Source organism: Carassius auratus, chromosome 14, assembly GCF_003368295.1.
Source record: "Carassius auratus strain Wakin chromosome 14, ASM336829v1, whole genome shotgun sequence".
NCBI lineage: Eukaryota > Metazoa > Chordata > Actinopteri > Cypriniformes > Cyprinidae > Carassius > Carassius auratus.
The window spans coordinates 27,871,582-27,897,877 of NC_039256.1; the positions used below are offsets into that span (position 1 = coordinate 27,871,582).

Sequence of the window (26,296 nt, forward strand, 5' to 3'; positions counted from 1 at the left end):
ACACATTATTTTCCACATACTGTACATTATTGTTTCACCTCTATGCCCCATCTTCTGAAACACGTCGATTTTTACATGACTCATCTGTCTCAAAAGCGAGGTATGCTGTGATTGGTCAGCTAGAAAATCATGACATTTGCCAAGTATGGTAACCCATTCTCAGAATTGGTGCTCTGCATTTAACCCATCCAAGTGCACACACACACACAGCAGTGAGAAGTGAACACACACCCGGAGCAGTGGGCAGCTATATATCCAGTGCCTGGGGAGCAACTGGGGGTTCAGTGCCTTACTCAAGGCCACTTCAGCCATGGGTATTGAGGTTATATGTGTATTTACAATATTTAATTCCGTCTTACATGTTATTTACTCAGGCCACCTTCTGTGTAGAAATTGTGAAAGTTTCTGAAACTGTATGGTGCAATGGAAGTTATTCTTAAATTGCTCTGCTCTAGCATGAGCCAGGCTGTTTCATCTTTCTTCATCAGTTGTAAGGCTGTGTCCATTCTGTGCCCTTTATCTATCTGAACAATACAGTGAAAGCAAATGCCACCCTAAATGGATGGGTAAGAGCCACCATTGCAAACATTCATACACTATCCAAGGAAACAGTAGAACAGACTGCTTTACAGAAATTCAGGGAATGTTGTTTAGCACATTTGCCAGTGCTGGCACAGTCATCAGGTAAAGACAGACCTGACATGAATCAAAAGAAATGACATTAAAAACCTGATGCAATTACTTGCTAAAAGAACTTTTGAAACATCATAAGATGTCTATCATTAGAACAGAACCTCTAGGACCATTTCACTTTGACAACCTTTATATTGCATAAAAGACTACTTAATATGTGCTGGCGAACTTCTCTCATTGTAAGTCTAAAACCCAGAGGCCTTTTCAGGCATCAAATCAAGTCCAAAGAGCAGCTGCATTCATCTGCCAATGTAGTCCTTCACAGTAGAGAAAAAAGAAGACAAGATTCCTTGAGAAATGGGAAGAAACCAGTTGAACTGCTAATTTTTTTCAGCTGCACATTAATTTCAGGTCATACAACCATGTTTTCCTCTGTCTCTCAGGACAGGCAGACCTCACTGATGTACAAGATTGGCAATGTCACACACATGACCACAGTTAAAATATTGGTTCTAATGTCAACACCGCTATACAGCAGCGCTGAAACTGTTTGTCATAGTGACACTCCACACCACTTAACAGAGCTGTCACCAGGAAATGTTCAAGTCAATTATTAGTGGGAAGACATGAGGACAGTCCAAGCTAATGGGTACAGATAAGAATATAAGGATACAAATCAGAAAACCTGAGCAAAAAATTTTAGTTTCATGCAGTGTCATTGTTGCAAAATGCACACATCTGTTACAAAGATGAACTGCCCTCTCTCCCTCTTTATCTATGAGAGCAAATAACTTTTATGCAATGAGTGTCACTTTGTGCTTGCTTTTGTTTTGATGACACAACCAACAGTGGAGTCCTTAGAGTTTAGTTACCTTTTAACCATCCTCCATTAAAGGACAAAAAGAACCATCTTTAACATTTTCAGCCTGATTGAAGGAATGAGACCAGTAATGATCCTGTGCTCCACTTAAACTCACAACGGTTACCAGAAGACTATAAGTCTAGACTTGAATCATACTGCGCTGACTCTTGAATATCTAGACCAGTCTGATCAGTTAAAATGAGCAAAGGCATGGGAAAATGATCATCTATGACATAACTGCATTTCCTAAGGAGGATCTGGTGAAGGTAAGATGACAAAACTTTATTTTTATGCTAAGAAAGCATTATCTGGTACAGTAAGGGTATTGCATTAAGTGCAATAGAAAGGAGTGACTATTACCTCATGCAGTGAATTCACATACTGACCCAGGAACCTTTGTTAATGCCCATAATCTTATTTATATTGAATACCAAAGTGAAGCCTGAAATGATCACCTCTGTGTATTGCAAGATCTACTTAATGCTTTTTTTATTACAAAGGAGCTCAATTTGTCTAATCCTTTTCAGCGCAGTAGTCTTTTGGAAAACTACCCCAAGGAGCATGTATCCAACTTTCTTTCTTTTTTTCTTTGGTTACTAGGCCAGAAGTCAAAATACATTTGTTGATTTTTGCATGTCAACTAATGATATAATAAAAACAAAAGTGTTATGAAGGCTGATGAAGAAATCCTTAGTTACAGAAACTGGGTCATTACTGGGATCACAATCCTGCTTGATTAACCATTATGGCCCTGAGCAGAGCACTTAACATAGGTTGCTCCTGCAGGTCTTTCCTTGCCATTACATATACAATATGATTAAGTGTACTAACATCTGGGTCATGGGTGGTTATCAGAGGTATGTTTAAAGAAGGGGGAATGACGCAGGTGAGTGCATGTATGTTTTCAGGCAAAATACATTATAAAACATATATGTACTATAGTAGGCCTACTCAAATTCTGCAAGCTTCAACATATTTTAAGAAAGATGGTAGGCCATAAAATCTACTACAATTGTTGTTATCTGAAATATCTGTAGTAATATATATGTAAAATTATAAGCAAACTATTAAAATAGATCTCCTAAATGCAATGAAACACTGGTTTGCCTTTATTCAATCAAAATGAACAAATAATATGAAGACCCTGTAAATAGTACTGAACTAAATTACAATGCAATGGTGACTGGAAGTGAAATAGTCAATGGGCAAAATCAAAGTCCTTTACGCAATTTTCCCCTCAACAAAACTGCACAATCTGAAAAGTCTGAAAAGGCTCACTGATTAACTCAAAGAGTCATATGACGTCACAGAAGTGTCAATATGTATTTTGTGTAGGGAGATTGGGGAGATAGGTTTTAAGAATGAGAGATAGTTATCTGTGAACTTAATCTTTGCTGTAAAAAAATGAATAGTTTAGGGGGAAAATATCACTATGATTCATTAGAGATGAAACAGGTCAATAAGAAAATATGTATGCTATGATTGTCAATTGGATATTTTAAACAAGTAATCATCATTTTACTGCCATTTAATTATTTTTAAACAAGTAATCATCTGAACTGTTCAAGGTCATAATGATGTTTGATCCTGGTTAAGCGTCATGATTCAGTCACGTAATCTTTGCTCAGTGGTTTCAGGCCCAACAATACGTAATCCACAGTGTGCATGCTGATATAATAGTCCAACAATACTTTGGTATCAAGTCAACAAATAAGAATACTTCATAAGACCAATACAAATAAAAAATATAAAAAATTAAGTGAATTGTTGGCCTTTCTGTAAAGTATGTTCATTTACTGTACACATACTCAATACTTGGTAGGGGCTCCTTTTGCTTTAATTACTGCCTCAATTCGGCGAGGCATGGAGGTGATCAGTTTGTGGCACTGCTGAGGTGGTACTGAAGCCCAGGTTTCTTTGACAGTGACCTTCAGCTTATCTGCATTGTTTAGACTCTTGTTTCTAATTTTCCTCTTGACAATACCTCATACATTAGATACTCTATGGGGTTCAGGTCTGGTGAGTTTGCTGGCACTCAAGCACACCAACACCATGGTCATTTAGCCAACTTTTGGTGCTTTTGGCAGTGTGGGCAGGTGCCAAATCCTGCTGGAAAATTAAATCAGCATCTTCAAAAAGCTGGTCAGCAGAAGGAAGCATGAAGTGCTCCAAAATTTCTTGGAAAACGGGTGCAGTGACTTTGGTTTTCAAAAAACACAATGGACCAACACCAGCAGATGACATTGCACCCCAAATCATCACAGACTGTGGAAACTTAACACTGGCCTTCAAGCAACTTGGATTATGAGCTTCTCCACCCTTCCTCCAGACTCTAGAACCTTGGTTTCCAAATGAAATACAAAACTTGCTTTCATCTGAAAAGAGGACTTTGGACCACTGGGCAACTGTCCAGTTCTTCTTCACCTTATCCCAGGTAAGACGCCTCTGACATTGTCGGTGGATCAGGAGTGGCTTAACAAGAGGAATACGACAACTGTAGCAAGTTGTGTGGTTGATGCCTTGACCCCAGTCTCAGTCCATTCCTTGTGAAGTTCACTCAAATTCTTGAATCAGTTTTTTGCTTGACAATCATCATAAGGCTGCGGTTCTCTCTGTTGATTGTGCATCTTTTCTTTCCACACTTTATCCTTCCACTCAACTTTCTGTTAACAAGCTTGAATACAGCACTCTGTGAACAGCCAGCTTCATTGAAAATGAATGTTTGTGGCTTACCCTCTTTGTGAAGGCTGTCAATGATTGTCTTCTGGACAATTCTCAGATCAGCACTGTGTAGCCTAATGAACCAAACTGAGAGACCATTTTGAAGGCTCAGGAAACCTTTGCACGTGTTTTGAGTTGATTAGCTGATTGGCGTGTCACCATATTCTAATTTATTGAGATTGTGAATTGGTGGGTTTTTGTTAAATAAGAGCTAAAATCATCACAATTAAAAGAACCAAAGACTTAAACTATTTCAGTCTGTGTGCACTTAATTTATTTAATACACAAGTTCACAATTGGAGTTGAATTACTGAAATAAATGAATTTTTCATGACATTCTAATTTATTAAGATGCACCTGTATATTATATTATATTGTTACAATCGTGAATAAGTCATTTGCTAAAAAAAAAACCTTATTCAGCAACAAAAGAAAAAGAGAAAAAGCAATATTGTTGGGTGTTGTGGTTCGGTTAATTGTGGCTTTAGGACTATTTTCAATGGCAAAATCAGATAAAGTAACTGACAATTTGTACCTAAAATGTATCTAAAATTAACCTCCTGTTTATTTAAGTGTTAAGTGTTCCTCCATGTTAATCCCATATGCCAACAATGTCTGTAATAGTTTTAACACCATGTTTCTGAAGACTTAAAAACATCCTTTGTGCAACTAGATTGCATTTACCCTTACAGTAGTGTCTCAACAACACACAAGTCAAGTGTCTTTCTTTTCTGGGCAACAGCAATGAAAATGTTTTTTTGTCTTTTTTTTCTATCCAGAACTTCAAAAATCACCTAAATATCCAATGGAGTAAAATATAATTTGAGTAGATTAAGAAAACGGCATGCATACGCTATATATTCACACGAATACCATTGTACTTAACTTTTATTAGCCTACACCACCAAACGCCTCGGCTTTAGGACCCAGCAGCGGTCAGCGTGGCACAGAGACCTTACAGAGACGATCACTCACTACAGATGACGGGAGGAGGAGCCATGTGTACCGTATCAACCAGTATTCAAAGCAGCTCAACGTTTCTAACAAATCTACAGATATTATTGTGGTTATTAACACAGTATCACTCGTTCAGTAATGACACTAAGAAGTATTTCTGTACCCTGATAAGCTGCACGCGCCAGAAGTGTAGTGGTCAGACATGGAGCACATCAGAATGCCAAAGGTAAATGTCCAGCATCCATACAATGATAATCTTTCCCTTCTCATGACATGTACCTCACATCTCCATGCATTCCTTCCAAAAGCTCAACATTAGTCACTTGAAGTTTTATTACTTGTAAATGGATTAATTAATTGAAATTCAACACAGTCAGTGAGACCAATGTGCGAGGATAAAAATACAAGGGCCTACATGTGTTATTGTTTACATTAGTTATAATTTAAAGAAAATGACAAAAAAAGCCATATATTTAGGTTTTGCTATTTGATTGCAGATAATTAAAGCATGCAGTATCATTTCAGACCACTAATGTGACGAAGGACGACTCATTTCAGGCATATAAAACTGACTGTTTGAGAATCAGCCAATCAGAAGTGTCACTGCGCTCTGCGACTCGCGGAAGCAGACAGCTTTAGTTTCAGTTTCGAGACACTTGGAAGAGATCGCTGACGTTGAAAGACTGTGCAATGTTATTTCATAAATAATATAAGAAAGTTTTGCTGTACTTATTTAAAAGTTCCTAGTATTGTGTGCGTGCAACTACCAGTAAGTACACTGAAGTTTGTTGTTATTTTTACCTCACTTTTTACCTCAATAATGTCGCGGCATGTTGCTGCTCATTGTCATACAGTATAATGGCGGAGCTTCGCACTGCTCTTGTGTTTAATTGTTGAGAATGATGTTTATTACTAGAAGTGTTGCTATGCAAACTTTATGTGCCTTAATTTGAATAATTTATTTTCTTACACGATGTGTAACGTTGTTTAAGTTAATGAGTAACTCTGCAGTCCATAATTATTATATGTTCAGCTGAATTTGGCATATTATATAGTGTGGTAATTAATGTGCAGCAAAGTAAGTAATCTTTGAATAGAGATATCGTGTACTACTGCATTCAAGACATACATACCAAAACTATAATTTAATTTTGATTGTGTTTGTTTTATTATATACCTGTTAGGCATGTAATAATTCTTTGTTATTTATATAGAGTTTACATTTTTACTGATTTATGTCTGTATCTTTATTTCAGAACCACACACATATACTTTCAATCTTTATTTCAATAAAACACCTAAACGGAACATCTCGTCTGCATTCTAATCGATGCCCCCTGGTGGTCACAACCTTCCAAAAACCAGTCAAATTATACAGTCCTTAACAATCACCAAAACAATTGGTCCTTCGAGCCGGATTTACGTGTGATCACCGTGGGATTGTTAAGAGATGTTCTCGGATCAGTATACACGCACAGAAGATGCTCGACCCCGCCGAGAGACCCGGCGACCAGCCTGGATGGAAGACTATGACATCCCCCCACAAGCATTACAGCAGCCCTCTCGTTTACCTCAACAATCGGTTAGCCTGTCAGAGCAACAGCGGCCTTACGACAGTATGGTTAGATTCCCAGAGAGACACGCCAGGATGACGCCTCTCACACCACCACTGCTGCATGAGGATGGGAGTGTCATTCGGGGAGCGGAAGCCGTCTATCCACGTCAGTTTGAGTATACAGAACCCCTCTTCCAGAGTACGCCCGCCTCGGCCCGATCGAGGCCTGCCCCAGAAACAACGCCTGAGGTCCTTGAAGCTCTTTATAAGCTGCAGGAAGATAATCTAAGGCTGCAGCAACAGGTAATGGACATGCACAGGCGACTTGAAGCCCGCACAGCCCTTTCTCCTTTACCTACAACAGCCCCCCCTCAACAGCAGTATAACATAGAGCAGGATGGCGGTGCGTACCAAACCAAGCCAATCACGCCACTTGTGCAAGTTAGTGGTCACACTCTGCCTACGAATGATGATGACTGGCCACCGCCACCACCCCCAGTAGCAGACGTTTATCAGCCACCATCACAGGACCTTATGGCAGAGCTCATAACAGCACTGAGAGACATAAGGATTACACAACAGAAGGAGTCTCCCAGACATCCTGAGCCCCATCATTCAGTACCCGGGGTACAGACGCCAGAGTATTGTGTACCCTACACCCCACAAAGATGCGAGTCGCTGCACGAAGAGCTGCAACCCTCTCACTACCATGAGACAGTGTACCGCGGACCTAAACCCACAATACCTACATTCACCAAAGGGGATCCGAGAGAGTTTGCCAGACTTAAGGTTGCTCTGGAGAACTTACTGCCTGTTGATGCTACAGAGCGTTTTAAATACCAGATCCTGGTGGATCATCTGAAGTATGAGGAGGCACTTCTAATAGCGGACTCATATACAAACTCACTGCAGCCCTACACTGACACTATGACAAGCCTAATTGAGCATTATGGACAGCCTCACCAGCTAGCTCTCAGGAAAATAGCTGATTTAATGGAGGCACCCAATATTGCACGGGGTGACTCCAGTGAGTTTAAGCGATTCGCTTTGAAAGTGAGAGCACTCGTGGCGATGTTAGACCAGCTTGGGGACACTGGAAAGACTGAGCTTTACTGTGGTTCACATGTAACAAGGCTGATGTCTAAACTGCCACATGATATACGGGCCGAATTTAAAAGATTCCTGTACCCAATGCGTGTTACAATCCCAAGCCTATTGCACTTTTCTGACTGGCTTGACTACGAGCTGAAGATGCAGGAGACAGTGTATGAGCCTCTAACCAGTGAAAACAAGAGCAGAGCAGGACCCAGAACAGAGCGCCGCCGTGACACTAGGAGTGGTAAGAATACCAACATCATGCATACCACAGACCAACCCGAGGGCACACTGGCAGTAGAAAAGGCCTTATCAAGCACCAAGCAGCCAGAGAGGACAGCATACTGCCCTTACTGCTCGAACACGCAACACTTCCTAGATAAGTGTGCAAACTTTGCACAGCTTACAGTGGAACAGATAACAGCGTGGATTAAGACCAACAAGAGGTGCTGGCGATGCGGTCGCACACACCAGGCTGCACAGTGCCGCTTGAAAATGACATGTCACAAGTGTAAGGGGAGACACCTGCAAGCTTTGCATGAAGTGAATATAAAACCTGCAGCTGAGGATACATCCTGCCTTATCAGCACAACTAATGAAGTTCTGTATGTGGACAGGCGGGCTGGATGCAGCCAAGTGCTACTGAAAGTGAGTAAAGTGCTGCTGCGCAATGGTGAACACACCTTGGAGACATATGCCATCCTTGATGATGGATCGGAGCGGACCATTCTACTCCCTGCAGCAGCGCAGAGCCTTAAGCTTACTGGTGAACCGGAAAATCTGATCCTCAGAACTGTTCGGCAAGATATCAGGGTTCTGCACGGCACTGCAGTGTCGTTCTCCATCTCCCCAGTAGATCATCCAAAGAAGTCCTACAAGATACACAGAGCATTCACTGCTGATCAACTGGGTCTGGCTGAACACACTTACTCAATGAAGGCACTTCAGAGGAAGCACAAACATTTAAGAGGGCTCCCTCTCCAGACGATTAACAGAGTGCAACCCCTGTTGTTAATTGGGTCAGATTATACCCACTTAATCACTCCAGTGGAGCCGGTGCGTGTGGGAACCCACGGGGGACCAGCCGCAGTGAAGACAAAGTTGGGCTGGACACTTCAGGGGCCGATCAGGTATAGCAAGGCGCAGGCAACATCACAACAGTGTCTGCACATCTCCACCCTCTCACCCACTAACGAGCTTCTACAGAGTGTAGAGAGATTGTGGCAGCTGGATGTTCTGCCTTACAGGAGTGAAAAGCTTGTCACACGCTCCAGGCAGGATCAGGAAGCAGTCCGCCTGCTGGAGGCAAAGACCACACGAGTAGATGTTGATGGAATTCAGCGCTACGCTACTCCCCTCCTCAGGGTGAAGAACATGCCACTGCTTCAGGCACCTAAGGAGGCTGTGCTAGCTAATCTCCGCAGTACAGAGAGGCGTCTGCGGCGAGACCCTCAAAGAGCAGCAGCATACTGTGCAGAGATCGGAAAGCTGGAAAATGCAGGCTATGCAGTTAAAGTGTCAGAAGATGAGCTGAGCAAATCAGCTGAGTCGTGGTTCATCCCACATCACATGGTGAGCCATAACGGAAAGAACAGGATTGTGTTCAACTGTTCCTTCAAGTATAAGGAAAACAACCTCAATGAGCTGCTGTTGCCTGGGCCCACCTTAAGTTCCAGTCTACTGGGTGTACTGCTGCGCTTCAGAGAGCATGCGATTGCTATCAGCAGTGATATTAAGGGCATGTTTCATCAGGTGAGGCTGCTCCCCGAAGATAAGCCCTTGCTTCGCTTCCTGTGGCGAGACCTGAAAACAGAGGAACCACCCAGCATCTACACATGGCAAGTCCTTCCGTTTGGCACCACCTGTAGCCCCTGCTGTGCAACTTATGCACTGCAGAAACATGTGTTTGACCATAGTCAGCCAGGTGAAGATGTTCGAGTGTCAATAGAACGATCCTTTTATGTGGATAACTGTCTGCAAAGCCTCCCATCTGTTGAAGAAGCCCGTCACCTGGTCGACAAACTGACCTCACTGCTGGCTACAGGTGGATTTGAATTACGCCAGTGGGCCAGTAACACCCCTGAGGTCATCAGCCATCTGCCCAAAGAAGCAAGATCTGAGAGCAGTGAGTTGTGGCTCAACGAGTCAGGTACTGACCCACAGGAGCTGGCCCTGGGACTCCGCTGGCTCTGCAATTCAGACACTTTAAGGTATAAATACCATATGCTGGACCAACCCACACCCACCATGCGAAACATATACAGAGTTCTGGCACGCCTGTTCGACCCTCTGGGATTTATAGTCCCTTTCACTACACGAGCCAAGGTCTTGGTGCAGCACTTGTGGGACAAACAGAGAGACTGGGATGACCCTTCACTGCCTGAAGATGTGCTGCAGCCATGGATAATGTGGGAGAAAGAATTGCAGTATCTTTCTCAGATTCTACTGCCTCGCTGCTATGTAAGCCCTGAGATGAACACTTCAAACCTCCAGAGAGATTTACACATCTTTGCTGATGCGTCAGAGAAGGCATACGGCTCAGTGGCCTATCTGCGCACGGAGAGTTCACAGGGCTGTGTGGAAGTGTCATTCCTGCATGCTAGATCCAGAGTGGCCCCTAAGAAGCAGCAATCAATACCAAGACTAGAACTGTGTGCTGCCCTGACAGCTGCACAGCTAGCTGCACTACTTCAAAGAGAGCTGACTGTGAACATTCGCAATGTTATATGTTGGACCGACTCCACAACAGTACTTACATGGCTTCAGTCGGACTCCTGTCGGTACAAAGTATTCGTGGGAACAAGAATAGCTGAAATCCAGGAGCTGACTGATGTCCGGGCCTGGAGATATGTGGATTCTGCCAACAACCCAGCTGATGACATAACGCGGGGAAAAACATTGCTGGAACTGGCTGGTAAGAACAGATGGAGTCAGGGCCCTGCCTTCTTACAACAGTCGCCTGAATTCTGGCCTACACAGCCAGCCACAGAGATGACTGAGAATCCTGCTGAGCTGCGAAAACCTACTATCTGCTGTCTCACTACAAGTATACAGACATCTCTGCTATCAAATGTTAATCAGTTTTCCTCATTCAGAGCACTGATAGAAGCGGTTGCACAATCTAGCCCTGTGTCATCAGTGAGCCCAGTCAGTCTTTCTGCTGATGACTACCGAGAAGCAGAGAGAGAAGTATTGAGACGAGCCCAACAGGACAGCTTTGCTGAGGAGCTCAGTCTTTTGAGTACCGGTAAGCCAGTAGCTGCCACCAGTAGGCTGATTTCCCTAGCACCAGAGTATGACAAGACTGTGAGACTCATCCGGGTTGGAGGAAGGCTCCGCCGCAGCGACCAGTTAGAACCAGATTCTATTCACCCAGTGGTCCTGGACCATCAGCATAAAGTGACCCAGCTCATCATTCAGGACATGGACAAGAGCCTTCACCATCCAGGATCAGAGCGCCTTTTTGCAGAGCTGCGTCGAAAATACTGGATTCTGCATGGCCGTGAAGCTGTAAAGCGCCATCAGCACTCCTGTCCGGACTGCCAGAGATGGAGAGCTTCTCCAGTAGTGCCCAAGATGGCAGACCTCCCACAGTCTAGATTACAGCTGCTGAAGCCCCCGTTCTTCTCTACGGGCATGGACTGCTTCGGGCCTTTCACAGTGAAAGTTGGCCGTCGCCATGAGAAGAGATGGGGCATACTATTTAAATGCATGACGACGCGTGCTGTGCATGTGGATGTGTTGTCCAGTATGGACTCGGATTCCTTTTTGATGGCCCTCCGCCGTTTTATAGCACGAAGAGGTAAACCAGCAGAGCTCTGGTCCGACCAGGGCACTAATTTTAAGGGAGGTGAAAGAGAACTCCAGGAGGCCTTCAGGTCATTACACTCCACACTCCAAACTCAACTGGCTAAACACCAGATCCGGTTTCAGTTTAACCCCCCAAGCGCACCACACTTTGGAGGAGTCTGGGAAAGGGAAGTGAGGTCTGTTAAAGCTGCACTGTATGCCACCATCCAATCACAGACTGTCCCTGAAGAGGTCCTGCGGACGGTACTTATTGAAGTAGAAGGGATCTTAAATTCTAAGCCACTGGGATACGTTTCAACAGATGTGGCTGATGCTGACCCAGTAACCCCCAACTTGCTCCTCATGGGGCGGCTAGACCCCTCTTTACCACAGGCTGTGTATGCTGAGTCTGAGCTCTTGAGTCGCCGCCGTTGGAGACATACTCAGGTGCTGGCTGACCAGTTTTGGTCCCACTTTATACTACACTACCTCCCGACTCTTCAGACTCGCTCTAAGTGGCACAAGGACCCAGCTCAGCTGAAAACCGGAACCATAGTGATGGTGGTGGACCCACAGCTGCCCAGGGCACAGTGGCCTTTAGGTCATGTCACTGAGGTTATTCCAGGAACTGATGGGAGAGTCAGGACTGCAGTAGTCAAAGTCAAGGACAAAATCTACACGAGGCCCGTCGCTCGCCTTGTAGCTCTGCCTGCTATACCAGACACTGATATGGTCAGTCCTTCTTAGATTGGCAAATATAGTGTAACATATTTGGGGGCGGCTGTGACGAAGGACGACTCATTTCAGGCATATAAAACTGACTGTTTGAGAATCAGCCAATCAGAAGTGTCACTGCGCTCTGCGACTCGCGGAAGCAGACAGCTTTAGTTTCAGTTTCGAGACACTTGGAAGAGATCGCTGACGTTGAAAGACTGTGCAATGTTATTTCATAAATAATATAAGAAAGTTTTGCTGTACTTATTTAAAAGTTCCTAGTATTGTGTGCGTGCAACTACCAGTAAGTACACTGAAGTTTGTTGTTATTTTTACCTCACTTTTTACCTCAATAATGTCGCGGCATGTTGCTGCTCATTGTCATACAGTATAATGGCGGAGCTTCGCACTGCTCTTGTGTTTAATTGTTGAGAATGATGTTTATTACTAGAAGTGTTGCTATGCAAACTTTATGTGCCTTAATTTGAATAATTTATTTTCTTACACGATGTGTAACGTTGTTTAAGTTAATGAGTAACTCTGCAGTCCATAATTATTATATGTTCAGCTGAATTTGGCATATTATATAGTGTGGTAATTAATGTGCAGCAAAGTAAGTAATCTTTGAATAGAGATATCGTGTACTACTGCATTCAAGACATACATACCAAAACTATAATTTAATTTTGATTGTGTTTGTTTTATTATATACCTGTTAGGCATGTAATAATTCTTTGTTATTTATATAGAGTTTACATTTTTACTGATTTATGTCTGTATCTTTATTTCAGAACCACACACATATACTTTCAATCTTTATTTCAATAAAACACCTAAACGGAACATCTCGTCTGCATTCTAATCGATGCCCCCTGGTGGTCACAACCTTCCAAAAACCAGTCAAATTATACAGTCCTTAACAATCACCAAAACAACTAATATGTTTGTGAGATGGTGCATCAGTGTAGTGCATCACTAATGCAAATGTTGTCTAATTACCGTGGTAATATATTAAAGGTTGAAAATATCCGTTTAGTGGACAGAAGTTCTTCTCGAAGACCTCAAGTGCGCACGCTCTACCTAAAAACTACAGACACTCATTTTGTAGGTAAAGGATCTGAGGACAGAAATGAGCTATTGGGTAAGTGACATTTTCAGTATGTAATTGTGTGGTATTTGTATGCTCTAAATATTTAATAATTAGTTAATTTTCTTTTTTTATAAGCACTTTAGTTGACAATTTATGTTCATTTTTCACAGGTTCTTCACAGTTTAGTGTGTAATGTTGTAAAGCATAAAGCATCTCGGGGCGGATACTCTTTATTAATCTACTGCAAGAACTTTCAGATCATAGAGTTTATCGTTCCTCAAGAGAGCGACTGCCACAATGTTTACATTTCACTCTCACATCTCTGTGCCAGGTGGGTCATCTAGCATGCATTTTGGCATGGTTTTAGGTATATACCGTGATTACAATATCATTGCAGCATTTGTACATTTAATAAAATTTTCAAAAGTAATTAAGTAGAAATTATTTCTGTGTGCCAGGACATTGCTGTCATGATTTTGTTTTCTGTCTTGCAGAAAAATATGAGGAGTTGTATTGTTTTTCCTTTAATCCCGATGCTGGCAAAGCTGAAAGGGAGCATTCATTGGACTTTTTAGATCTGAAGGCTGAGTACAATCAAATGGGACTTCCAAATAAGTTATGGCATGTCACCCAATCAACCGAGAGTACTGAGTTAGTATTTCACCAACCATCTCTATGTAAACGCAATCAATATATTATGTAAGTGCTAGTTTTATGCACAACTTTTCTCCTTGTAACACAGGTGTGTGATACTTACCCAGCAGACTTGTTTGTGCCTAAATCCATCACCCTCCCCGTCATCGTAGGAAGCTCGAAGTTTCATAGCAGAGGTCGATTTCCCACGTTGTCATACCGCTGCAAGGAAAACCATGTGAGTCTGGCTGCACATCCGGCACTTCTCTCTGTAGTCTTCGTATTCATCTGCCTCTTTTAATGAGGCTGTGGAGAATTTTGTCATGTCCTTTATATGTCCTTGCCTGCCAAATACTTGTCATTGGATTGAGGAGTTCAAGGTTCAAGAACACAGAGTTCTTGAGACTTGAGTGTTCTTATAAAAATACCTTATTTCTGATTAACCATAAATATGATGCAGCTTGATTTTGCATTAAACTCCAGCTTGATTACAAAAAAGTGCAGACTACTCCAGCTTTTCACAGAGCAAACTAACAATCAGTTCAACATTGAGTTGTAAGACATTTACCTTGACAAGATACTAAATGTGTCAAGCATCATATGCGTGCAATAATGGATATTTTAAAGGCAAGGTCAAGCTCCTTCTGCACCCTCTTGGGTTCGGAATTCTGTTAAAAGACATTTCATTTCATTGAGGTCAAATATTCCCCTTGGAGTCTTTGTGTTTTCTTTTGGACACATGAATTCAAACCACATGGATAAACTTGTGTGTGATTTCCACATAAGGATCATGCTGGTGAGGCCCAAAGGGGTCAGTTATAGTTTAATATCTCCCCCATTCATGGTTCGTTAACCCCAAAGTATGATTAGAACATTGTCTAAAAAAGTAATATTGCAACTTCAGGATTTAGAGTTTTATGAGGCCAGGGCCAAATTCTCATGAAATGCCCATTCCACAGAGAGGACAGTGTGATCTTCTGTTCTTTAAGTTTAATTTATTAATCGAGCATGACCGGATCAGTCTGGGAATTACTCTGAGACCTTATAAATGCATTTTTAGTAGATTGAGCAGAATTTATTTGAATGAAAAGTATTAAAATATCATTTAGATTATTTTTTTCGCAGTAATTTAGATCAATTTTTTACATTTTAATAATTAAATAAAAAAATTCTTATTACATTATGCTTTCCTCTTTTCCATTTGTTAAAAAAAGCTCAATTTATTTATCGAGCCAGGCTGGGAATTACTTTAATACTTTACAATGCACAATTTCAATAGATAATTGGATTTTTTTTAAATATATATGTATTAATAATGAAACTGAAATATTTGTTCATGGATATTTTAATGTATTCATTTTGCACCACTTTCATACTAAAGAAACACTGTACAACTAAACAATTTTGTCCAACCCTTATTTGCCATGAATTATCTTGTTGAGGGTACCTAATGAGCAGGGACCAATCATTACTGGTGTCCATTCAAAAAAAGGAAAAAAAACATGACATCGCAGGATGCCAACATACTGTATGCTAACACCTACTCATATGATGTCTTTTTTTTATGCCACGATATGTCGCAGCAGTCAGCCTCTTTCTGGCTTCAGTGCTCTCTGCCTGAAGGATGAGCAAATGCTGCAGGCCATCATGAAGTCTAATCCCGGCAGCAGATTCATGTATGTTGTGGACACAAGACCCAAGGTCAGTCCACTTAATAATATCAGTGGACCAGATAGCAGAATTACACCTGAAAGACACTTTATGTAAGACTCTCATGTATTTCCAGCTAAATGCAATGGCGAACCGAGCTGCGGGCAAAGGCTACGAAAACGAGGACAACTACTGCAACATTAAATTCCAGTTCATTAGCATTGAAAACATCCATATGATGAGGGACAGTCAGCAGAAACTCATAGAGGGTATTGTCTCCATCTTAAGTGAGAAAAATTAAGTGAATTTCACCTCATAAACCACTGTAGGAGATCCTTCTGTTAAGGTTTTAAAAGGAGAATTTTGCAGTGGTGCCATTAACAGTTCATAAAATAAGCTTTTTTCCATTACCTTTTACAACTAGAAAGAACCTTTTGGAAATGTGGGTGTTAGAGGATCTTCATGCAACTATAGATGTCAAAACTGTTTTGAGGAGTGTAGACCAGCTTGAACTATTAGGAGATCTTCCCATGGTGCATTTATAAAACCAAGACTTTAGCCTAATTAGAATTTTATTGTCTATTATAAAGATATTCTGCAATGAACCATTGATTGTACCACAGGAGAGTTTCTTGGCAAAGCAGATTGTGTCGCAGGGGTGCTTTGAATCCATCTGGCTTTTATTCCTCGCCTATTTTTGTTTTGTTGACTTAACGATTGGAGACCCCTTTTCCCTGATTGAGAAAAGGAGGGCGTGAGAATGAAATCTTCCAGTGTTGAAGAAATAATAGCGGCAATGGGTGTGATAGCATTCTGACCCGAAAAACACTAGGGAGTCATCTGGCTTAATAATCAGAGATTACCCTTCCAGCAGAGACTCTGTGGCTGTTAGAGATCTCATTACAACATGCTTGATTCTTCCTGGCAGTTTCCTTGAAATACTGTAAAGTTAGTTTGGTCTCTGCCACCAAGAGTGACCAGGTTTTTCATTATATTGGCTTGGGCCCTCATCTGGAGCGTTCTCATGGGACGTCACCAGGCCTTAAATACTCTTATCACCTTTGAACTGTTGGCATATCAAACCTTTCAGTGCTCACAAGAAATGTTTATGTTGGTTTGGAGAAAAAAGAATCGATGCCGCTTTTAGAAATTCAAATTCTTTCAGTTGTCATGCTAACTTATGAGCCATAAGACAGGACTGTCATCAAGCCAATTTATCAGTTCTGCATATTTTAAGTAACATAAATAAAGAGGACACTCACAGAGGACGCTACATATGAGTCACCAGCTTTCTTTGCAAAGCCAAAGTAAATATTGAGCACTTTAAAGAAGAGCTCTCTAAACTACGGATATCCAAAAATACTCCTCACATCAGTTCCCTATTGTAAATTCTCAATAAAGCTCCTGGTTTTCATCATATTATGTATAAACTTAAGTTTAGCAATGAATTTGTCTGGATCTTCTCAAAATGTCTGTTGTCGTTTTTTTAGTTTCGGCTCTGCGTTCTCCCTCCATGGGAGAATTACTAACGGGGCTTGAAAATTCAGACTGGTTGAGATGCATCAAAATCGATCATGGAGGCGGGACTCTTCATATCTAAGGTAAAAAATCTGTTCTGATGGCTGGAATAGGACGGCTTAGGTGTGCTCTGTGGCCAGTGTACTTCTGGACCCTTACTACAGGACCCTCAAGGGACTGATGGTAAATGAGAGCATGCTACAGTGCAGTTGTAAACTTGACTCCAAAGGTCACAGAGTTCACAGTGTTAAAAGATGCATAACTGACAGGCTGCCAGTGTGGGTCTTACTCATTTAATTGTACGGATCCACTCTGGCTTGATCTCTGCTGGAGGAAGGCTAGATCTCTGCTGGAGAGGTTTCATTCAATAGCCGGGCACAGTTTGGAAAATCTCTCTTCTTTGAAATTCGCCCTCATATGGGGTCAACATAAAAAGCAGAACCTACTTTCTAGCACAGATTAGTTCTGTCTGTGAATACAGTCTCATTTCCTGATACACTGGTAGCAGAAGGTACAGTATGTGCAGATGCGTAGACTGATTCTGTGATCCATTTACAAAGATGAAGTGTGTCATTTAATGTGCACGCATCATTAAACCGTTTATTGTTTTCAAACAGGTTTTACCAGCAGTTCCTTCCTTTTATTGATCAACTAAACAAGACGATCAGGAGGCTCAAACAATTAGATCAATGTTTTGATAATGTTTTAAGATAATTACTTGCTTGTAGTTATTTCAAAACTGGGATATGAAGTATCTTAACATTGGAAATTGACATTTTACCATTATACGTTTCACAAGAACTGTTTGGGTTGGAGGGATTTCTTAATATTTTTTAAAAGAAGCCTCTTATGCACACCAGCATCACTACTTCAATCTTCAGTATCATATTATCCTCCAGATGCCGTTCTAAAATGCTGATTTGGTGCTTTATAAACATTTATTTTTTTATTATCATTATATGTTGATTTTTTTTATTTTTGGTGAATGGAAAGTTCAAAAGAACAGTATTTATTTGATTATGAATGTCTTTACTGACACTTTTGAGCTATTTAATTCATCCTTGCTGAGTAAAAGTATGAATTTCTTTTAAAAACCCATTTTAAATTTGAATGGCATTTTAAGTAAAAACCTGTTTTATTTTATGTGCAGGTGCTGATTGAGAGAGACTGGGTTTCTTTTGGACATAAGTTTTCACACAGGTTGGCCTCTATCATTTAATTTACAAAGGTTTTCTGATGTATTAACTCAAAAAATGCTCATTCTAAATGTAATTTGCTTTATGGCTTTTCAGATGCGGTCATCTCATTGGAGAGGTAAAGGAAGTGTCCTGGATTGTGTATGGCAGCTTATGGAACAGTTTTCCTGTGCTTTTGAATACAATGAGAAGTTTCTGAGTGATCAGCATCCACAACCACATCTACTCCTGTCACTATGGCAACTTCATTTGTAACAGCCAGAAGGAGAGGAAAGATCTGTGGTAATTGTCCTATTTATTTGATGACGTGAATGACAAAACTTAATTTGGTGTTCAATTTTATGGTACTGCGGATGTCAGTACTGAACATGTTTTATTGCATGTGTTTTTTTCTGTAGCATCAAAGAGAAAACTCATTCCATATGGCCTCATTTGTGGGTGAACAAGCAGGATTTCATGAACCCTCTGTTCAAACCTGATCAGAGCCAGAATCAGGGACTTCTGAGGCCCAGTACTGCCCCCTACTGTTTTAAGCATGTTAGAACATGTTAAATAGTTTTTTGATCTCCTCTATAAAAAATAAACAGATTTTGATTCTCTTTCTCATGCATAATTTGTCTCTCTAGTCCTATCTTTAAGTCAATACAGCTATTACAGAGTAACTGATATATGGTATGTATGTTTCTTTTACTGCAAAAAATGCTTGTCTTTTCCATGTTTAGATACCGGAGACGGCTGTATAATCGTTTTGATCGTGAGTTGCACCCACGTCAGTCTGAGCTATATTGTCTGATGACTGTTAAAGGCTCTCTGTGAGCAGGTAAAATGCCAGATATTTGCCTAAAATGTTTACAACAAGGAGAGAGAGAGAAAGTGCAGAGCTTTGCCTGTTTGGAGACGAAGCAAAAATCTCTGATGCTGACAATAGTGACCAGGAGTCAGGAGTAGCAGATTTCAGCTCCCATTCTTCTGGTGAAGAGTCCCTGCCAAGTGAGGACAGCGTGAAGGATCCTGACTCAGATGAGACTGGCCCCAAAAGAGCGTGAAGCTTTGTGAGCAAGATATGTTCGTGAGCAAGATATGAGTGTGGGTATTTCATAATATGCAAAGATATTGGACAATGTGGACATGTGTCTCATGTGCCTGGCTTTACAGAAGCATGTCTTTCTGTCTGAATGTGTAATACAGGTCTACTATATCAAGAGTTATGTTCCATTCTAGTATATATTTATAATTTCTCATTAGCATGAATTCTTTCAAGCATTGAATACTTGTGTGCAATAAATGATCTGATCTTAATTTTTTTGCACTTTATGCACAATAACATGAATACATGAAAAATCAGGTTGTTCTGAAATTAATGATATTTACATTTCTCCAGGTGTGCTTCAGAAGAAACGTTTACTTTATATTTAAAACTATTTATTTATTACTTAGCAGATTGGGTCAGTCCTTGGATAGTTTAGATTGTGTACAACTTCTAAAACTTTAATTGTGGTGCATATGGTATAACTCCTGCCCTTTAAACTGAGCCTGGCACATGCAAGGAACCAAAAGAAACCAGACCAAAAACAATATTTTCCATTTAATGCACCAAAGGGAATATAATACTAATACAAAACTCATGTATACATTTAGGAAATTAATGTTCTCTTAAATTATTTTAAAGGATTTATATCTGTTTAGATCCATACTGAAGGTTTGCTCACCTATTATCATGTCTTAACCTCTCCCTTTGTCACATGGTGTGTAATGTTTAAATAATTTAAGATAAAGTCAACATTACAAGAAAAAAACATTTCTTGAACTTGACTGATATAGTTTTATCAAATAATGGAATTCTGGAATGTTCTAAACTGCATTATAATAAACACCATAAAAGGGTCTTACAAGCAATCAAATGTTTCGAGTTCTTTAAAGAATACATATAAACGTCACCATGAATATAAAACAGCTATCTATTCGAAAGTTCATGAACGTAAAATCCCACAAGGAGTTCAAAGGCCAGGTCACTCTTCGTCGTCGTCTCGTGACGTCACGCCGCAGCGCTGTGATGTAGTTCAGAGTGGCAGCTGGTTGTTGATATCGGTGTTAGCCCAATAAAACTATATAAAAGTAAAGAACAAGGTCCCAGTCCTTTCTAAACAAGGCGATTTTGTATTACAGAAGCAGTATACGCCTTAAGTGTAACTGCCTTGTTTGAGGAAAGGTAAGTCCTGACAGATAAAGTGAACTTTGAGCATAATAAGAGGACAAACTTTTGTGGCTAGGCTAATAGCTAACACTCTAGCCACATGTGCAAATAAACACGTCGACACTAAACAGCCTCATTGACATCTTACAAGAGGAAATATTTACAAAAGCTGACTGTAGGTATGATTTCAAGACGTTGGCTTTTTTTTTTTTTTAGTTTAGCAGATGTTGTGCTAGCTACTTCCGCTAACATGTCAACCTATTAGAAATTATTTGGTTATTTAATAGCTTATGGACATATAAAACAACTTAGAATAGGTAAGAAAGGCACTGTAATAGGCATGTATGTTTATAAGCGATTTTTGGCACACGGCCAATCTTGCCACTTATTTTTTTTGACATAACGTTACTGAATGCTGCTTCTGTTAGCTTGCGACCTTTTTGTCTCATCTGGCATTTGTAGCAAAGTTTAGTAACAGTTTATTTCTTTATTTTTATGCATTATATGAGTATGTCTGAATCACTGTCCTTTCAATGCTGTCATGAGGCAAGAATAGTAGATGAGTAGTCATGTTTACTAAGACTAAAGTTATCGCAATCTCTCTCCTCTGTTTACAGTCCTCATCATGCTGTCTGAAGTGATAAGGATGAACTAATCTAATATCTAGTTTGAAGTCAGTAAACAAACGACTAATGATTTACCAAAGTCAATCAGCTAGGGCCATGACACAAGAATTAACCACAAACCATAGATAAATGCTCATTTGAAAATATATGTGGAGCTGTTATTGACCATTTTAAAGAATGCAATTTGGTGCAAAAATAAACAGCTTGTCATGCTTTAATATAATATTATATATATATATATATATATATATATATATATATATATATATATATATATATATATATATACATATATACATATATACATATATATATATATACATATATATATATATATATATATACATATATAATAGGCATTTAATATATTTACTCTGCAATTAGAAGTATGGTTTTTGCACATTATTAAATGGTCTTAAATAGTAGCTTTCTGATTGTGATGTTTGTTTGTTTTTTTCAGGTAAAAAGAGGGAACAAGCAATTATTATTTCATGAGATTATCCCCTGGGGATTGTTTTTTTTTTTTTTTTTTTTGGTTTTGATGCAGTAAACCTGGAACTATGCCCGCAGCCACTGTGGATCATAGTCAAAGAATATGTGAGGTTTGGGCCAGCAACCTGGATGAGGAGATGAAGAGGATTCGACAGGTGACCCGAAAATTCAACTATATTGCAATGGTGAGTTTCAAAATCCCAATGCTTTATTCACATCAGTTCAGTTTCATTTCCCAAATGTGATCTTGAACTGACAGTCATTTTCTAAGCTATGAAATCAGATCCATATGTTCAGACAGTGCAGTGTTAATATAACGTAGGTATATGGCAGTTGCCATAGTAATGACTTAAGAGTCAGCCTGATGGCAAGCCTCTGTCATTGTGGAAGGAGAGGACAGGAAATATGGGAAAATTGGGTCAAATGTATTACAGCAAATCATGTCAAGTCACTAATTTCCTGTTTGTTGTGCATATTTGTGACCCTGGACCACAAAACCAGTCTTAAGTCGCTGGGATATATTTTTAGCAAAAGCCTAAAAAAAAACATTGTATAGGTCAAAATTATATTTTTTATGCCAAAACATCATTAGGATATTAAGTAAAAATATATATAAATATATATATAAATATATCAAAACAAAATTTTTGATTAGTAATACAAATTGCTAAGAACTTCATCTGGACCACTTCAACGTTGATTTTCTCAGTATTTAGATGTTTTTTTTTTAGTTTTTTTTTTAAATGTAATTTGTAAAACTTAAAAGACTTAAAAAATATATTTTACTGAAATAATGAGGTTAGGTTGAAGTACTGAAATTATGAAAATGAATACTGGAGTAAAAATGGATTAAAGCTAAATAAAAGTATTTTAAACGAATAAAAATTCAAGAAGCATATAACACATTTCCTGAAACTAATTCCTGCCTGTCCGACTCTGAACAAAACCCTTTTTATTCTCATAAATATACAAATATCCATGTTGTTGCATTTGTAGGACACAGAGTTTCCAGGTGTAGTTGCAAGACCGATCGGTGAATTTAGAAGCAATGCTGATTACCAGTACCAGCTGCTGCGGTGTAATGTTGACCTGCTGAAGATCATCCAGCTTGGCCTTACATTTATGAACGAACAGGGGGAATACCCTCCAGTGACGTCGACGTGGCAGTTCAACTTCAAATTTAACCTCACGTAAGCATTGCTCTTTTGTCATTTAAGAGGTATGGCACATATTTTTAACAACAATGCATCAGTCGATTATCTCACTTTTATGTACATAAGTCCGTGTTGAAGACATATGACAAGATGACTTTTCTTGTCTTCAGGTGTATCCATAGCCATCAGTGTGATTCTTTATGAAAGCTGGACATTACACCAACGGTACTGTCTTTTGCAGGGAAGATATGTATGCACAGGATTCCATTGAGTTGCTCACCTCGTCAGGTATCCAGTTTAAGAAGCATGAGGAAGAGGGTATTGAGACACTGTACTTTGCTGAGCTGCTTATGACCTCAGGTGTGGTGCTTTGTGAGGGGGTCAAGTGGCTCTCATTCCATAGGTAATCTTACAGTAATATTCACGCAGTGAAATGAACAGTGTTTCAGTGCTGATTTAAACCACAACTCCATTAAAATTGGAAGGTTCTTCACATCTTGAGAAAATGTACAGTAGTGTTTAAAAATATATTTCTCTTTTGTGCTTGCTCTTCAGTGAATAATGCAATCTATTTTCAAGTTAATTTTCGTCTCTTTTCCGAACAGTGGTTATGACTTTGGGTACCTGATTAAAATTTTGTCCAACTCAAAATTGCCAGATGAAGAGATTGACTTCTTCGAGATTCTTCGTTTATTTTTTCCCATCATTTATGATGTGAAATACCTCATGAAGAGCTGTAAGAACTTGAAGGTATTTTAGCATTTAATTGCATTAAATACAACCTTTACAAAGTATTTAAACACTCAAGGATTTATTCATCAGTATTTCATAGCAATAAGAGTACTTTTTCATTTTATATGGCACATATATTCGGAATTGATTAGTGTGATTTTAGTATTATATATATATATATATATATATGCTGTTACAGTGTGTATTCATATTTAGCTTTTTTAGATTTTCTTTTTAGTAATTTTGTGCTTTTGTAAATTTTATTCATTTTTAAATTTCTATTTAGCTTTAGTTTAAATACATAAAAAATCTTTAAATAGACTAGTCTAAGGAGCAAAAAACAAACAAGCAAAAATATTATTTTAAATTAGCTTTTATTTTCAGTTTACATTTTAATGTATTCACTTTTGTCATTTTTATTATGTTTAAAATATTTATTTGTATTTTTATTATCCGGTTTAGTTTTAGTATTTAAACTTATTTTATTTAGTTGGCAAGGAAGAATTTTTGTTTTTTTATATATTTTATTTTGAGCTTTGTTACTTTAAAATTATTTTGAATTATAAATTAATTTGTAATATATTTAGTTAAAAGATAACAGCACTGACTGATACGTATCCTTATTACCCCAAGACTAAACCTAAGACTTATTATCACTGTCCAAGATGCATATACTAACTACTGACATAAATGCCTGCATAGTGAAATTTTTGTGGTTCAGTGTTATTGTAAAAACCTGAAAACTGGGGTGAATGCTTTTTATTTATAGGCATTGTAGATCTCATTTTTTCGCTGTCATCACTGCAGCATTTGCTGTGAAGTATACCAGTGGTTACTCTAATTTGCAGCAGTCTGTGTGAATAGAAGGAATCTGTGCCTGATTTCTGTCATGTGATGTCAGGGCGGTCTGCAGGAGGTAGCAGAGCAGCTTGAGCTGGAGAGAATTGGACCTCAGCATCAGGCAGGCTCTGACTCACTCCTCACAGGAATGGCTTTCTTCAAGATGAGAGAGGTGTGCCTTGAGATGAAAAAAAATATAATCAAGGACAAAGTGCTATGCTTATTCAATATCATTTTTTTTTTAAATTGCCACTAAATGCAGCATTTGTACTGACTAGCATCTTTCTCGTTGCAGATGTTTTTTGAGGATCACATTGATGATGCAAAGTATTGTGGTCACTTGTATGGACTGGGTTCAGGCTCATCGTATGTCCAGAACGGCACCGGAAACGCTTATGAGGAGGAGGCAAACAAGCATCAGTCGTGACACAAGAAGAATCCATCACCATAAAGAATCTCATATACAGGGCTCAAAACATGGGTTTTTAGTTGTTGTTGTTGTTGGTTTGTTTTTCATGAAAGATTAGATAGGATTTTGCACTTTAAAGTTCCCATCCAACAGAAAAGAACTTCCCTTTGTTGCCTTCTCTGGGTTAAATCTTCTCACACGATGTTCATATTTTATGGTTAAAGAGGAGGAACCATTTGGTGTTTTAGTTCCCCCCTCCCCCCACAGCTCAGCCTTAATATTAAACTATTTTTTATGTTCTTTTTTTAATCGTTAATTTATTGCATTCGTTTCTTCTCGTGTACAGTTGCGTAGTTCATCGACTAACTTTCGAAAGCGAGTGCACCAGTCACCTACGTGAACTGTCATTCCCTGATCACAGGAGTACTGATTTCTCTCTTTGCAATAGCTTTAGGCAGATCTCACAGACACACAGATAAATACAAGCACTTAATTCTAAAGCAAAGCCTTGCACTGATTTTACCCTTTACGTTGGGTTAGCGGAGATTTTACCACACAAGTAAATTAAGAGTGATGATGTAACTGCCACTATTTAAGTGAACTGAGGTCACCTCATACTTCTGGATCAAGATTTTCTTTCCATTTTCATTTTTAAAAGAGATTTAAAGGTTTTGTAGTATTTTAGTATCAACGAAGTTCAAAGCCTTTTATTCATTTAAGAAATAATGCCTCTTAAAAGAAATCTTAGCCAAGTCAAGTACTCAGTATCAGTGGAATTAGTTTTACTTGTAGTGCTGGTTTTTGAATGGTGCACATTTTGTGCTGTTTGGGGTTTTCCTCTCTTTTTTTGTATTGTATTGCTTTACAATTCTGTGTCGCCTAGATCTGCTGCATGTACTGCAACATTTGAATAAATGCTGTGTTCACTAATCTGAGCTTTTCTAGATATGTGAATTGCATGAACAGCTTGTCAAACTTTCTTTTTTTTATGCCTTGAATGTCCCTCCTCCTTTGTCTATCATCTTGATGTGTACAGTATCCACATTGGTATTAAGCAATATAAAGACTGGCTGTTTTTAGAGCATTTGGAAATAAAAGCCAGATTTTTCTAACATATCCAAAATCTGTTCGTTACAGTTTTATTTCACCATTCCTAAAGGAATAAGTCACCAAAAAAAAAAAAAATTAAAATATGGTTTAACTTTAGGAGTCCATCCAAGATTTAGATGAGTTTGTTTCTTCATCAGAACAGATTTGGACAAATCGAGCATTACATAACTTGCTCACCAATGGATCATTTGCAGTGAATGGGTGCCGTCAGAATGAGAGTCCAAACAGCTGCTAAAAACAATTTTGCAGTTCTAATGAAGAACAAACTCTTCTACATCTTGGATGGCCCTGAGGGTCAGACTAAATTATCAGCAAATTTTCATTTA

At 39.3% G+C, this 26,296-nt stretch overlaps 1 protein-coding gene across 18 annotated transcripts; it reads left to right on the plus strand.

Moving 5' to 3' along the window:
• Positions 1-5,714: 5,714 nt before the first annotated feature.
• On the plus strand, positions 5,715-25,976 carry LOC113114208 (CCR4-NOT transcription complex subunit 7-like). Of its 18 annotated transcripts, XM_026281039.1 has the most exons (12): positions 5,715-13,467; positions 13,587-13,747; positions 13,911-14,067; positions 14,159-14,287; positions 15,636-15,750; positions 15,836-15,968; positions 17,190-17,300; positions 18,368-18,417; positions 18,510-18,695; positions 18,812-18,924; positions 19,136-19,233; positions 19,342-19,501. In XM_026281039.1, exon 1 carries the CDS (start codon positions 6,624-6,626, stop codon positions 12,357-12,359), a length of 5,736 nt encoding a protein of 1,911 aa, XP_026136824.1. In that variant the 5' UTR covers positions 5,715-6,623; the 3' UTR covers positions 12,360-13,467; positions 13,587-13,747; positions 13,911-14,067; positions 14,159-14,287; positions 15,636-15,750; positions 15,836-15,968; positions 17,190-17,300; positions 18,368-18,417; positions 18,510-18,695; positions 18,812-18,924; positions 19,136-19,233; positions 19,342-19,501. The 18 variants fall into 18 exon arrangements, with proteins under 18 accessions (XP_026136824.1, XP_026136817.1, XP_026136819.1 ...); XM_026281032.1 differs by having other exon boundaries at positions 18,812-19,233; XM_026281034.1 differs by having other exon boundaries at positions 19,136-19,501.
• The last annotated feature ends 320 nt before the right edge of the window (positions 25,977-26,296 follow it).

Excerpts from the sequence above, each read along its gene's own strand:
- LOC113114208 (XM_026281028.1), top strand. The coding sequence starts at position 6,624 with ATGTTCTCGGATCAGTATACACGCACAGAAGATGCTCGACCCCGCCGA.